Raw genomic sequence first — 14,231 nt, 5'->3', positions numbered from 1 at the left:
CCGCAAGTAATCAAGTGTATTGTCATTACCAGTCAGGTGTCACTCTCAGGTGTATGGTCTATCTGTAATCAGGCGTCACTATAAGGTGTATTGTCCATCAGCAGTCAGGCGTCAGTGTCATAGGTATTGTCAATCAGAATTCAGGTGTCACTCTCAGGTGTGTTCTATATCAGTAGTCAGGGTCACTCCCAGATGTATTGTTCTTTAGTAGTCGGCGTCACCCTCAGATGTGTTGTCCATTGGTAGGCAGGTGTCACTCACAAATGTATTGTTCATCAGTTGTCCGGTGTCACTCTCAGATGTTTTGTTTGTGAGTAGTGAGGTGTCACACTAAGATTTATTGTTCATCAGTAGTCAGGCATCCCTTTCAGATGTATTGTCCATCAGCAGTCAGGTGTCATTGTTAGGTGAATTTTTCATCAGTAGTCATGTGTCACTCCCAGGTGTATGGTTTACCACTATTTAGACTTCACGCTCAGGTGTATTCTCCATCAGTAGTCAGTTACTACTCTCAGGCGTATTGTTCATCACCACTTAGGGTCACTCTCAGGTGTATAGTCTATAAGTAGTTAGGTGTCACTCTCAGATGTATTGTTCACCATTAGTCACGTGTTACCCCGCGGGAGTATTGTTCCGTCACTATCACGTGTATGGTATATCGGTAGTCAGGTGTCACTCTCAGAGGCATTGTCCATCAGTAGTTAAGCGTCACTCTTAGGTGTTTTGTCCATCAGTAATCAGGTGTCACTCTTAGGTGTATTGTTTATTAGTAGTTAGGTGTCACTCCTAGGTGTTTTGTTTGTCAGTAGTCAGGTGTCACTCTCGGGTGTATTGTTAATTAGTAGTCAGGCGTCACTCTCAGGTGTCTTGTCTGCAAGTAATCATGGGTCACTCTCAGGTGTATCTGCACCAGTAGTCAGGTGTCACTCTCACGTGTATTCTTCATCAGTATTCTGATCTCACTCTGAGGTGTTTTGTCTAACAGTGGTCAAGTGCCACTCTTAGGTGTATGGTTTATCGGTACTCAGACGTCGCTCTCAGCTGTATCGTTTATCAGTAGTCAGATCTGACTCTAAGGTATTTTGTCTATCAATAGCCACGTCCCACTCTCAGGTGAATGGTCTGTCGTTACTCAGGTGTCACTCTCAGCTGTATTGTTCCTCAGTAGTCAGGTATCACTCTCAGGTGTCATGCTCATTAATAGTCAGGTGTCACTCCCAGGTGTATTGTCTATAGGTAGTCAGGTGTCACTCTCAGATGTATTGGACATCACTAGTCAGGTGACTTTCTCAAGGGTGTCGTTATCAGTACTCAGGTATCACTCTCAGGAGTATTGTTCATAAGTTATCAGGTGTCACTCTCAGGTGTATTGATTAGCAATTGTCAGGTGTCACTCCCAGATGTATTGCCTATCAGTAGTCAGGTGTCACTCTCAGATGTATTGTTCATCAGTAGTCAGGTGTCTCTCTCAGGTGTATCGCTATCAGTATTCAAGGTCACTCTAAAGTGTATTGTCTCTCAGTAGTCAGGTATCACTCTCAGGTGTATTGATCAGCAGTAGTCATGCGTCACCCTTAGGGGTATTGTTCATTAGTAGTCAGGTGTCGCTTTCTGGTGAATTGTTCATCAGTAGTCATGCGTCAGTCTCAGGTGTATCGACATCAGTAGGTAGGCGTCACTCTCAGGTGTATCGTTATTAGTAGTCAGGTATCACTCTCAGGTGTGATATTCATTAATAGCCTTGTGTCACTCCCAGCTGTATTGTCTATTAATAGTCAGGTGGTATTCTCAGGTAAACGTTATCAGTAGTCAGGTATCACTCTTAGGTGTCATGTTCAATAATAGTCTGGTGTCACTCCCAGGTGTATTGTCTATTAATAGTCAGGCGTCATTCTCAGATGCATTGTTCATTAGTAGTCATGTATCACTCTCAGATGTATTGTTCATCAGTAGTCAGGTATCTCTCTCAGGTGTATCGCTATCAGTATTCAAGGTCACTCTAAAGTGTATTGTTTCTCAGTAGTCAGGTATCACTCTCAGGTGTATTGATCAGCAGTAGTCATGCGTCACCCTTAGGGGTATTGTTCATTAGTAGTCAGGTGTCGCTTTCTGGTGAATTGTTCATCAGTAGTCATGCGTCAGTCTCAGGTGTATCGTCATCAGTAGGTAGGCGTCACTCTCAGGTGTATCGTTATTAGTAGTCAGGTATCACTCTCAGGTGTGATATTCATTAATAGCCTTGTGTCACTCCCAGCTGTATTGTCTATTAATAGTCAGGTGGTATTCTCAGGTAAACGTTATCAGTAGTCAGGTATCACTCTTAGGTGTCATGTTCAATAATAGTCTGGTGTCACTCCCAGGTGTATTGTCTATTAATAGTCAGGCGGTATTCTCAGATGTATTGTTCATTAGTAGTCATGTATCACTCTCAGGTGAATTTTCCATCAGTAGTCAGGTGTCACTCACGGGTGTATTTTCCATCAGTAGTCAGGTGTCAATTTCGGATGTATTGTCCGCCAACCAGTCAGTCTACGTTAGAATTTATGAAGTCCAAATACATAATGTTGTTACGCGTATCTTGCTTATGCCCAATGGTTTGTCCAGGGTGAAAAAAAGTAGGCCCTACATATCATTTTCAATATTTCAATATTTTCAATAATAAGACAGTAATCAAGAATTCTACACTTATACTACCACGGTCGGGCTGACAAAACATGAAACACAAAACATACATATACCTCTGACTATTGTGTTGTATTCTGCATTAAAACATGCTAGGGCTGCGTTTGAATTGCGATAAAGGATGTAAGCATGATCTAGTAGTCATGTCTAGGGGGCTACATGAAATGTGTCTTTGTTCCGGGTGACTAAGGTCAGGAAAGTTTTTATGAAAGTATTAACAGATTTTCCCCAGCCCTGTACGTGTAAACAGATGGAAGGCTATATAAATGTATGCTATGGTAGGCTGATGTTAGGCTGAGTCGATTCTGTTGTATAGAGGTTAATCTTGGGATATATGCATATTGTCAGCTAGCACGATTCAGTGATATGATAACCAGAATGTGGCACTCGATAGGCAATCAACTACTCTACAATACATGTGTAGAGGTCTCAACGTTGCGAAATCCGTCGATGAATGTCAGAGATACTGGACAACCTACTTATGTATTAAAGTGCAAACAATACTCGAATCATAACGCTAAGGAAAAAGTTTCTGACTTTCCATATAGACATTCATAGTACAGTTTTGTTTATAATGAATCATAGCAGTGTAATTAGTTAAAATGAAACCAACAGTACTCGAATTTACTCCACTGATTAGTCATATGACGGCGACGGTATTTGAAGAAAATCCCAGCCATACGCCTGCCGGCTTTGGAAAAAAAAGGCTTTAACGGAATGGGTCAGGTGGTGGATTCATGCTGAGGACCTAATTAATTACCATGATAATGTTTAGATGAATTCAAGCATGGTGGAGAATGAAAATTTTCATCCCAACAAAACATAAAAGAAAATTTATCATTCATAGTGGACTTTCTCTCTTTTTAGAACAAAGACTGAAGGGATTAGTTATCGTTTCGATTGCTATACTATAGTAATGTACTATAGATATACTGTAGACCTACTGATAGTAGATATACTGTAGACCTACTGATAGTAGATATACTGTAGACCTACGGATAGTAGATATACTGTGGACCTACGGATAGTAGATATACTGTAGACCTACTGATAGTAGATATACTGTAGACCTGGCGTGCTCCCTGTAAAGTAATCCAATGTTTAGATTATTTGCTACATCTGTGGACATTGGTCAAGATAACATTACCCTATTTTGGGGAGAATCTCTTTTTTTTTTTCGTTAAAGCAAGATGTTCTTGACAGGATGCCCTGAAGTGTCATGTCCGAGATTCGTTCATGACCCGTAAACCATAAAGGGGTGTTACACGTCAATAACCGCCAGACGATAATCGCAAGGCCCACTTTGACTTCGACACCTCTGAGTTCCATGGACGTCTTGTCGACTCCTTAAACTCCATGTTGTAGACAGCACTGTGAGCAGCTTATATTTTACTTAGTGGAATCTCTTGCAAAATGTCAAGAGAGTCACATCTTCTAAACGATACAGACCAGTTGCGCGAAGCTTTCTTAACGCTTCGTTCCCCGTGCCTGTGTGGTACGATGGCTTCGCTCACACAAACCCGGACATTGGAGAGCTTGCACAAGGCCTGGCTCCAACCTTTCGTCAAAGCCTGTTCGTTCATCGCTTTTGTTTTTAATCTACAAGAACGAATTCTCCATCCCCCACCACCCCCCATAGAATAATTCAATATCCTAAAATAATTTTACCTGAGGTTATCAGGATGGATAGAGTACACGTTCCCCAGTGAGCAAAGGTAAATATACCCTGCAAAGTAGGTCAGGTTTTGTTGAATCCTGCCTGAAGCCTTTATAAATCCGTCGTACAATGTTTATCTGAATCTCTACACATGCACAGTAATTTAGGTCAGTCCTCTGTTAAGGGTGTGTTTTCATGTCAGGGAAAAATTTCCAAATCCAAATGAAGAGATATATATTGTAGAGCAATAGTGCGCCATAATGCTTATGGTTGTGCAATCCTGTGGTCGCTGAACCTTTACCAGTACCGGATGACCACTGTAGGCATGACGCTCCACCCAGTCATGTTACTATATATATTGCAACCATACCAACCAGTACTACGCTTAAAAACAGGTACTGATCGCTAAGGAGATCAGAAAATTTAATCGCAGGTTCGCGGTAGGCGGTGGGCGGTTCAAAGGGATCAGCCATTACTTTGTTAACCCTTTACATTCAAATATCTCTAATCCTTTGAAATATAAAATAACCAATTTACACCTCTTTCGATACTCTTTCACCTGACACCAAAGTTACTACCATCCGACTCAAGGGGGATGCTACAATCGTTATATATGATCAATACAGTGTGCTACACAGTATACACGTGTCATGGCATTCCATGGCCAGGTAAGAATTCCAGATTATATGTTAACTGGTAGAGTTATAAAGCATCCCACGGTCAGGTAAGAATTGCAGATTATATGTTAACTGGTAAAATTACTAGGCATCCAATGACCAGGTAAGAATTCCAGATTATATGTTAACTGGCATAGTTAAGAAAACATCCAACGGCCAGGTAAGAATTCCAGATTATATGTTAATTGGTACAGTTACCAAGCATCCCACAGCCAGGTAAGAATTCCAGATTATATGTTAATTGGTAGAATTACCAAGCATCCCACGGCCAGGAAAGAATTCCAGATTATATGTTAACTTGTAGGATTACCAAACATCCCATGCCCAGGTAAGAATTCCGGATTATATGATAACTGGTAGATTACCACGCATCCCACGGACAGGTAAGAATTCCTGGTTATATGTTAACTGGTAGAATTAACAAGCATCCCACGGGCCAGGTAAGAATTGCAGATTATATGTTAAATGGTGAAATTACCAAACATCCCATGGCCAGGTAAGAATTCCAGAATATATGTTAACTGGTAAAATTACCAAGCATCCCACGGCCATGTAAGAATTCCAGATTATATGTTAATTGGTACAGTTACCGAACATCCCACGGCCAGGTAAGATTTCCAGATTATATGTTAACTGGTAGAATTACCAAGCATCCTATGGCCATTTAAGAATTCCAGATTATATGTTAATTGGTACAGTTACCAAACATCCCATGGCCAGGTATGAATTCCAGATTATGTGTTAATTCATAGAATTACCAAACATCCTACAGCCAGGTAAGAATTCCAGATTATATGTTAACTGGTAGAATTACCAAGCATCCAACGGCCAGGTAAAAATTCCAGAATATATGTTAATAGGTACAGTTACCAAACATCCCACGGCCAGGTAAGAATTCCAGATTATATGTTAAATGTAGAATTACCAAACATCCCATTGACAGGTAAGAATTCCAGATTATATTTTAACTGGTAGAGTTACCCAGCATCCCACAGTCAGGTAAGAATTCCAGATTATATGTTTACTGGTACAATTACCAAACATCCCATTGACAGGTAAGAATTCCAGATTATATATTAATTGGTACAGTTACCAAGCATCCCACGGCCAGGTAAGAATTCCAGATTATACGTTAATTGGCAAAAATTACCAAACATCACATGGCCAGGTAAGAATTCCAGATTATATGTTAACTGGTAGAATTACCAAGCATCCCATGGCCAGGTAAGAATTTCAAATTATATATTAATTGGTACAGTTACCAAGCATCCCACGGCCAGGTAAGAATTCCAGATTATATGTTTATTCGTAGAATTATCAAACATCCCATCGTCAGGTAAGAATTCCAGATGATATGTTAATTGGTACAGTTACCAAGCATCCCACGGCCAGGTAAGAATTCCAGATTATATGTTAACTGGTAGAATTACCAAACATCCCAAGGCCAGGTAAGAATTCCAGATTTTATGTTAACTGGTAAAATTACCAAGCATCCCATGGCCAGGTAAGAATTTCAAATTATATATTAATTGGTACAGTTACCAAGCATCCCACGGCCAGGTATGAATTCCAGATTATATATTAATTTGTACAGTTACCAAGCATCCCACGGCCAGGTATGAATTCCAGATGATATGTTAATTGGTACAGTTACCAAGCATCCCATGACCAGGTAAGAATTCCAGATTATGTGTTAATTCATAGAATTACCAAACATCCCACGGCCAGGTATGAATTCCAGATTATATATTAATTTGTACAGTTACCAAGCATCCCACGGCCAGGTATGAATTCCAGATGATATGTTAATTGGTACAGTTACCAAGCATACCACGGCCAGGTAAGAATTCCAGATTATATTTTAATTGGTACAGTTACCAAGCATCCCATGGCCAGGTAAGAATTCCAGATTATATGTTAACTGGCAGAATTACCAAACATCCGAAGGCCAGGTAAGAATTCCAGATTATATGTTAATTGGTACAGGTAGCAAGTATCACACGGTCAGGCAAGAATTCCAGATTATATGTTAACTGGTACAGTTAACAAGCATGCCACGGCCATGTAAGCGTTCCAAACTATAAGCTAACCGGAAGAGTTACCAAGCACGTCGTCAAAAACACGCAGTGACTCTTTAGATCTGTACAGTGACTGTACATCGGTAGATTTTCCTACCGTACAACAAATGTTATTGCAGTATCAACTAAAACCTTATATTGCTATAAAAAGCTTTGTATGAGAAAACAGAGGAATATATGGGGTTATTATTTGAAAAGCTATACCCTATACTCCAAATCTAAAGCAAACTGAAACCAGGGCATAGTTTAAATCGACTGGAAACGACTGCTTGTCTATAGTGTGGAGAACGGGCGCGGAATCAGTGGGGGTGATTTTGTCATCTCCGCTGACTGCCATGTTTAAGAATGTCGTGTTGCCCACAAGTAGATGATAAGGTTCCACTGATTAGTTACTATACTTTTGCCCAGAAATCGAGACAATGAAAAGCATATTTTCATCATTGCCCACTTACATGCTGGTGTGTTCCATCTTCCATACCGATGTATGGAAGATTGAACACACCAGCATTATGGTTTCAACACATTGAACACATCAGTATTAGGGTTTCAAGATGAAAGCCGGGAGTCTAATATTTTAGCTAGGATTATTTCTGCCTTCTCTGAAAATTGCGTGTGTTTAGCGAGAAAACATAAGAGATAACTTCTTACACAGTTCATCACGAGATCGCGTGGGTTTTGTACGGTTTTCGTGTAAATTAACCAGAAAGCAGCTTCGCTGAGAAGCTAAAATGTGGTCAGTAGATAGAACTTCTGTCCTTCGTTTCTTTCTTTTTTTGAACACACGTAACCATATATCAAAAGTGATAGTTCTGTCTCAAAATGTGTTTAAAATTTGCTATATTCATTGTCACGTTACAGCGAGACTGAAGTTAGCAGCGGGCTAGTTATTAGTAACTAGTTATTTGACTAACTACCAAATAACTCTGCAGCGGGTTAGTTATTTGAATAACGACTAACTAACCATCAACAGGCTAGTTATTCGAATAACCAATAACTAAGCCAGCGCCGGGTTAGTTATTTGAATAACTAATAACTAACACAGCAGCGGGTAAGTTATTGGAATAACCAATATCTAACCCAGCAGCGGTGTAGTTATCCCAAATCAGTTATTCGAATAACTAATAACTAACCAGCAGCGGGTTAGTTTATTTGAAATTAGTTATTTGAATAACTAACACATCAACAAGTTAGTTATTGGAACTAGCAGCGAGTTAGTAAGTCGAATAACGAATAACTAACCTGCAACGTTAGATATTGGTTATTCCAGTAACTAACCTGCTGCTGGTTAGTTGTTAGTTATTAGAATAACTAAATCGGTGCTGGCGAAGTTATTTGTTATTCGAATGACTAACCCGCTTCCGGTTAGTCATTAGTTATTCGAATACCTAACCCCCTATTCGAATAACAAATAACTAACCGGCTGCTGACTTCAGTGTGCTCACGATACATCAGTTTTACCAGTGACAAATCTTACCTTAAGCACTGGTTCAAGATTTTAGAGCAATCATTGCTCCTAAGGAGCTGAATGTTAGTGACGACAACGATCTGTAATTGATGTATATACGCGTACATTGATGGTTAGGAAAGATGTATACTTATTACTTATGAAATTGTACGTAGCTTACACATGTGACTAAGTGCGCTAATAACTTATTTAGGCCAAAATTCCAATTTAATTTATGCCAAATTAACAGTTTGTATATTTCTATATTTCTATTCATGTCTTATTTGAAATGATAGAGCGATTCATGGATACGCCTCCCAAATCATCTTTAGCCAACCAGGAAGACCGATAAAAATACTTCAGTTAGTGCAGACCGGAAGGTTTTCTGCAGATTATAACATACAACGAAAAAGAGAAAATCGCTAATAACTGTAAAGCCCTGTCAAAATAAGAACGGAAATCCTGTATTTTGATTGTCAAGAACTTTTTAAAAAGTTACTCATTCTTTCATATTCGAAAGAGTTATGACTGGGTGTAATTATATTCTCAACCCAGATACCGCCTGTTTTATAGCAGAAGTGGCATCACTGTCAGCTGCAGTAATTTAGCTGAAAAGCATCACAAATCTGACACAAATGGCCAATTAACATAATCCAGAATTATGAAAACGACCGTATCATCGTAAGCTGGAACATGTTGTAAACTTTCTGTGACTGAACAAAAGTGAATTCTGGACAAACTGTATAAAATTACTTGATAGTTAAGCATTAAACATGTGTTAAGTATGGAGTCTATTGATGGTTCACTTTTGGACAATCGTGACGTCAAATATTGCTGAAGTAGTTTTCATTTCACTGGAAATGTGACACTTGTCAGTCGACACACTGACTCTGTGTAAGTTACATGGATATTAATAAAGACTCCAACTCGATCAATGGCAATTTGTACTTGTTTACGAGGTTGCTGATACGAAGAGGTTATTTTCTATCACGGATTGTACGTCACAATTCACTCGTATCAGAAAACCTGGGCTCTTTCCATAGAGCATAGAATCAATAGATTCGAATGGCCTGCCGTGGAGAGAGTAGGAACCAGAATTTTTCTAAAGCAGACGCTAAAATTTTCATTTAATAAAAATAAATCTGAATTTAATAAAAAATAACACTTTTTTGTTTATGTGTCGTGCAATGTTTGGCTTGCTATAGTTCAATTTTCATTCCATAGTATATAGAAATGCAGATCCAATTAGTCGTATAACATAACATGTATGATTTACTGACGTAGTTACATTAAGATGAAATTTCAGCTTACAAAATGTGAAGAAAGCGCTTTACCATGACTCTTTATTATTGCCATCTATCACACATGCCCTGAAACATTAACTGTTCTCATTATCTGCATATACTCACCATGTATAGACACATTCTGGACATTTGAAAACTGGGTCGTCCCACTGGCACTTGATGTCATGGTACACCTGAACGAGGCCGGATCGCTACACCTGACTGAATTTATCCTCAGCTCAAAAAACCCGGATGTTTTACCAGCATCAAAGGACGAGGTAACATTAGCCCGCTGCTGAATATCACCGATGGTAGTTCCCCATTTAGGCAGGTATGGATCTCCTGGTTTAAAGTTTACAATATATGTAAGGAGGTTGTCATATCCCCCAGCATCATTGGCCTTCTGCAGACCTAGTATAAACAGCTTAACTCCTTGTGAAAGTGACTGTTCTCTACAGGTGATCGTCAGAGTGCTTCCCTCATTCAGGCTGGTCGGGGACACGGATATTTCCACACCTGTAACTGGATTGGACATGCCCAGCGTTAGTGGCGTAAGGAATGGTCATACTTACTGAGGTTAATGATTCTGAGAACAGAATGCACTATATAAACACATAGTATACATGAATAAACAAACAACAATTTAACACGCACTCTGTTAAAGCGATCTCCAGAGTCTCCACAAAAAAGGTTATGGGGAACTTTGATATTTTATAGCTCACACAAACGTCTTTTCCAGGTCGATGGGAAAGTTGAGATCACATCCACAAAAATGTCTTTAGGATGTATGCACTTGATTGGCAACTTTGAGTCAACAGTGGTTTTGTTTTACACGAGGACAGTCAGATCATTAGTAAAGGAAACCCTACAAATCCAGTTGGATGCCTTATCCACACCAGTTCATAGGCACTTATTTGTACATTGTATATTAACCGTTGTTGAGCTTTATCAGTATTTTGTTTTATTCTTGTTATGGTCTTATTGTTGTGATTGGAATATCATGTGAAGCCAGGTAGAAAGGAGTTGGTGCATTTTTTGGAAAATCTGTGTAAGCCTACATGTATGTCGTCTTGTTTATTTTTAGTCTTAGACGAGTAGAGTTGGCCATTATCACAAATTCGCTTGGAAACCGGGGCGTCCCAACCCCGAGGGTTGCGGCCCTCGTCACGAGGACGGAACTATTTGCGCGTGATTTGCCTCGTCTTCGTTTGCTACTATTTAAGCATTTACATGAACGGTCAGAATAAAACCTTAACTGAGGTAAATTGACCAGAGACCGTATTTATCCGGTTAGAAGTAACCATTTACAAGTTACCACACAGCCCTCACTGGTTTAACTTCTGGTCTATAATGACTTTATATTTGTTATGTTGATGATTTATATAAAGGGAATTTGACCTGTCCAAATCTTGATAATGTAGAAAGTTTTATCTGGACTGTGACAGAATGCGTAGAGTGGTGTAAATAGAATCTGCATCTAATGTGTGTAAATGTGGTAAAACTATTCGATTTATGTATACGGAATATCTAAGGTATTAGTGATTATTGTAGGGGTATCATTTCCCCTATTGGCATTTTTGAATTAGTGACCATGTGTGACCTCATCGATTTGTCGTGTTGCCAATTTAGTGAATCAGCGCACCCAGACCCAATCCATTTAGATGGAGTGAAGTGGTCCGTTACAGCCAACCAAATAAAGCAAATTGCTTCATTTGTGTCTGTCAGGAAAGGCTTGAAGCCTCGACTCTTCAGATCGGCCATTCAGTCCACTTGTGTATTTGGTCACAAACAAATTGTAATCAAAAGTTTAATTGTTTGTTAAAAGACTATTAGGACAACCAAACTTGTGATGAAATTTCTGTACTATACCGTTGAGTGGGAGAAACCAAACAACCAAACTTGTGATGAAATTTCTGTACTATACCTTTGAGTGGGAGAAACCAAACAACCAAACTTGTGATGAAATTTCTGTACTATACCTTTGAGTGAGAGAAACCGAACAACCAAACTTGTGATGAAATTTCTGTACTATACCTTTGAGTGAGAGAAACCGAACAACCAAACTTGTGCTGAAATTTCTATGCTATACCTTTGAGTGAGAGAAACCGAACAACCAAACTTGTGCTGAAATTTCTGTACTATACCTTTGAGTGGGAAAAACCGAACAACTAAACTCAGCAGGAACAAATTCCTCGGAAACATCTGGAACAAAAAATGACATTTATGTATATCGGCAGAATGTTGGTGGGATACTTTGGTGCAAATAAGTACGGCAAGCCAAATGTTTTTGAAAAGCTCTAAAAATATAAAATGTGAAGAAACATACATTCAGTACAATCTAGACCAAGAAAAAAAATAAACAAAAAAAAAACAAAAACAGGAAAGATCATGTGCGGTTGTTCAAAATGTTATCATTACACTAGACTGTCACCAGACTATGGATGTCCCATTTTGCGTTCTCTACTTAAACTCGAGAGAATCGCTCCACTTTACTATTAAATTGGTGCGTTTCTCTGCTTTGAAACTTATACATGGTTCAACAATGTAGCAAATCGATGCACGTTAAAATGTCGTTGTGTCGCGGTCTAATGAGGACAGAGAACTAGGCCATTTTGTTGTGAAGTGTTGTGGCTCCGTGGCTATTTGTCGACTGCTTGATATGGCAGCCACACGACATTATTGTAAAAAAACTAACGTCTTTGGGTTTATGGTCTTGCACATTAACAAATTTATACTATTAAGATATAATAACAATAAACGTTCCTAAAGAAATAGGCAAACTTTCTTTTGCGCAAGCGGAAACAGTTTAGCGGAATGCCACATTTTATGTCAAACTGCTACGTTGTCGTGTTGGTGCCGCGCTCAGATGTCGCTGTGACACAGTCTCAGCAACACTAGGTGCGACAACACGACAACGTGAGAAATTAAGATAAAAACAGCGACTAAAACGTGGCGTTTTCGAGTTGTCGTGCAGCTTTAAGGAGCGGTGGAACAATGTCCACCGTAGGCTTCCATAACAGCCGATAACGGTAAGTAGACGAACACAGGTGTGTTCTTGCGTTATCCCGGGATACCCGCATGTATAGGTAACGGTCCCTAGAACAGTACACCAGACTGGCTACCATCCCTCATTTATCGGTAAATAGGCAAACACAGGTGTGTTCTTATGTTATTCCTGACAGCCTGATTTACAGGTAATGTTCCCTAAATAAGTACACCAGACTGACTACCATCCCTCATTTATCGGTAAATAGACAAATACCGGTGTGTTCTTCTGTTATCCCGGATATCCTGATTTACATGTGACATTCCCTATAACAGTACACCAGACTGGCTACCATCCCTCATTTATCGGTAAATAGACAAACACCGGTGTGTTCTTATGTTATCCCGGATATCCTGATTTACATGTGACATTCCCTATAACAGTACACCAGACTGACTACCATCCCTCATTCGTCAGTAAGTAGACAAACACAGGCGTGTTCTTATGTTATCCAGGGACGCCCTGATTTACAGATAACGTTCCCTATAACAGTACGCCAGACTGGCAACCATCCTGATTGTTATCTTATCTTATGTTATCCAGGGACGCCCTGATTAACCGGCGACGTTCCCTATAACATTACACCAGAAGTAATAGTTTAGCTGTCCCCTGATAACATATGAGATACCCTCCTTTAAGAAAGTTATAGTTTTGCTGTCCCCTGATAACATGTGAGATACCCTCCCGTAAGAAAGTATTAGTTGGACTGTCTCCTGATAACATGTGTGATACCTTCCCTTAGAAAGTAATAGTTTAGCTGTCCACTGATAACCCGTGGGATACCCTCTCTTAAGAAAGTAATAGTTTGCCTGTACCCTGATAACATGTGTGATACCCTCCCTTAAGAAAGTAATAGTTTGGCTGTCCCCTGATAACATGTGAGATAGCCTCTCTTAAGAAAGTAATAGTTTGGCTGTCCCCTGATAACATGTGAGATAGCCTCTCTTAAGAAAGTAATAGTTTGACTGTCCTCTGATAACATGTGAGATACCCTCCCTTAAGAAAGTAATAGTTTGGCTGTCCCCTGATAACATGTGAGATGCCCTCCCTTAAGAAAGTAATAGTTTGGCTGTCCTTAGATAACATGTGAGATGTCCTCCCTTAAGAAAGTAATTGTTTGGCTGTCCTTAGATAACATGTGAAATGCCCTCCCTTAAGAAAGTAATTGTTTGGCTGTCCTTAGATAACATGAGTGATACCCTCCCTTAAGGAAGTCATAGTTTGGCTGTCCTTAGATAACATGTGTGATACCCTCCCTTAAGAAAGTAATAGTTTGGCTGTCCTCTGATAACATGTGTGATACCTTCCTTAAGAAAGTAATAGTTTAGCTGTCCACTGATAACCCGTGGGATACCCTCTCTTAA

General features: G+C 39.5%; 1 protein-coding gene across 1 annotated transcript in view; it reads right to left on the bottom strand.

Moving 5' to 3' along the window:
* The window catches only part of LOC135465458 (lachesin-like), a 29,044-nt gene extending 18,688 nt beyond the window's left edge, over nucleotides 1-10,356 (bottom strand). The window contains exons 1-2 of the mRNA XM_064742702.1: nucleotides 10,045-10,356; nucleotides 4,351-4,408 (exon numbers count right to left, since the gene is read on the bottom strand). Coding sequence (XP_064598772.1) covers nucleotides 4,351-4,408; nucleotides 10,045-10,356 — 370 coding nt within the window. The remainder of the gene's footprint in view (nucleotides 1-4,350; nucleotides 4,409-10,044) is intronic.
* Between the last annotated feature and the right edge of the window lie 3,875 nt (nucleotides 10,357-14,231).

This window comes from Liolophura sinensis, chromosome 1 (assembly GCF_032854445.1).
Source record: "Liolophura sinensis isolate JHLJ2023 chromosome 1, CUHK_Ljap_v2, whole genome shotgun sequence".
Classification (NCBI taxonomy): domain Eukaryota; kingdom Metazoa; phylum Mollusca; class Polyplacophora; order Chitonida; family Chitonidae; genus Liolophura; species Liolophura sinensis.
The sequence above is the reverse complement of the archived record's forward strand: the minus strand, read 5'-3'. Positions and strand labels throughout refer to the sequence as shown.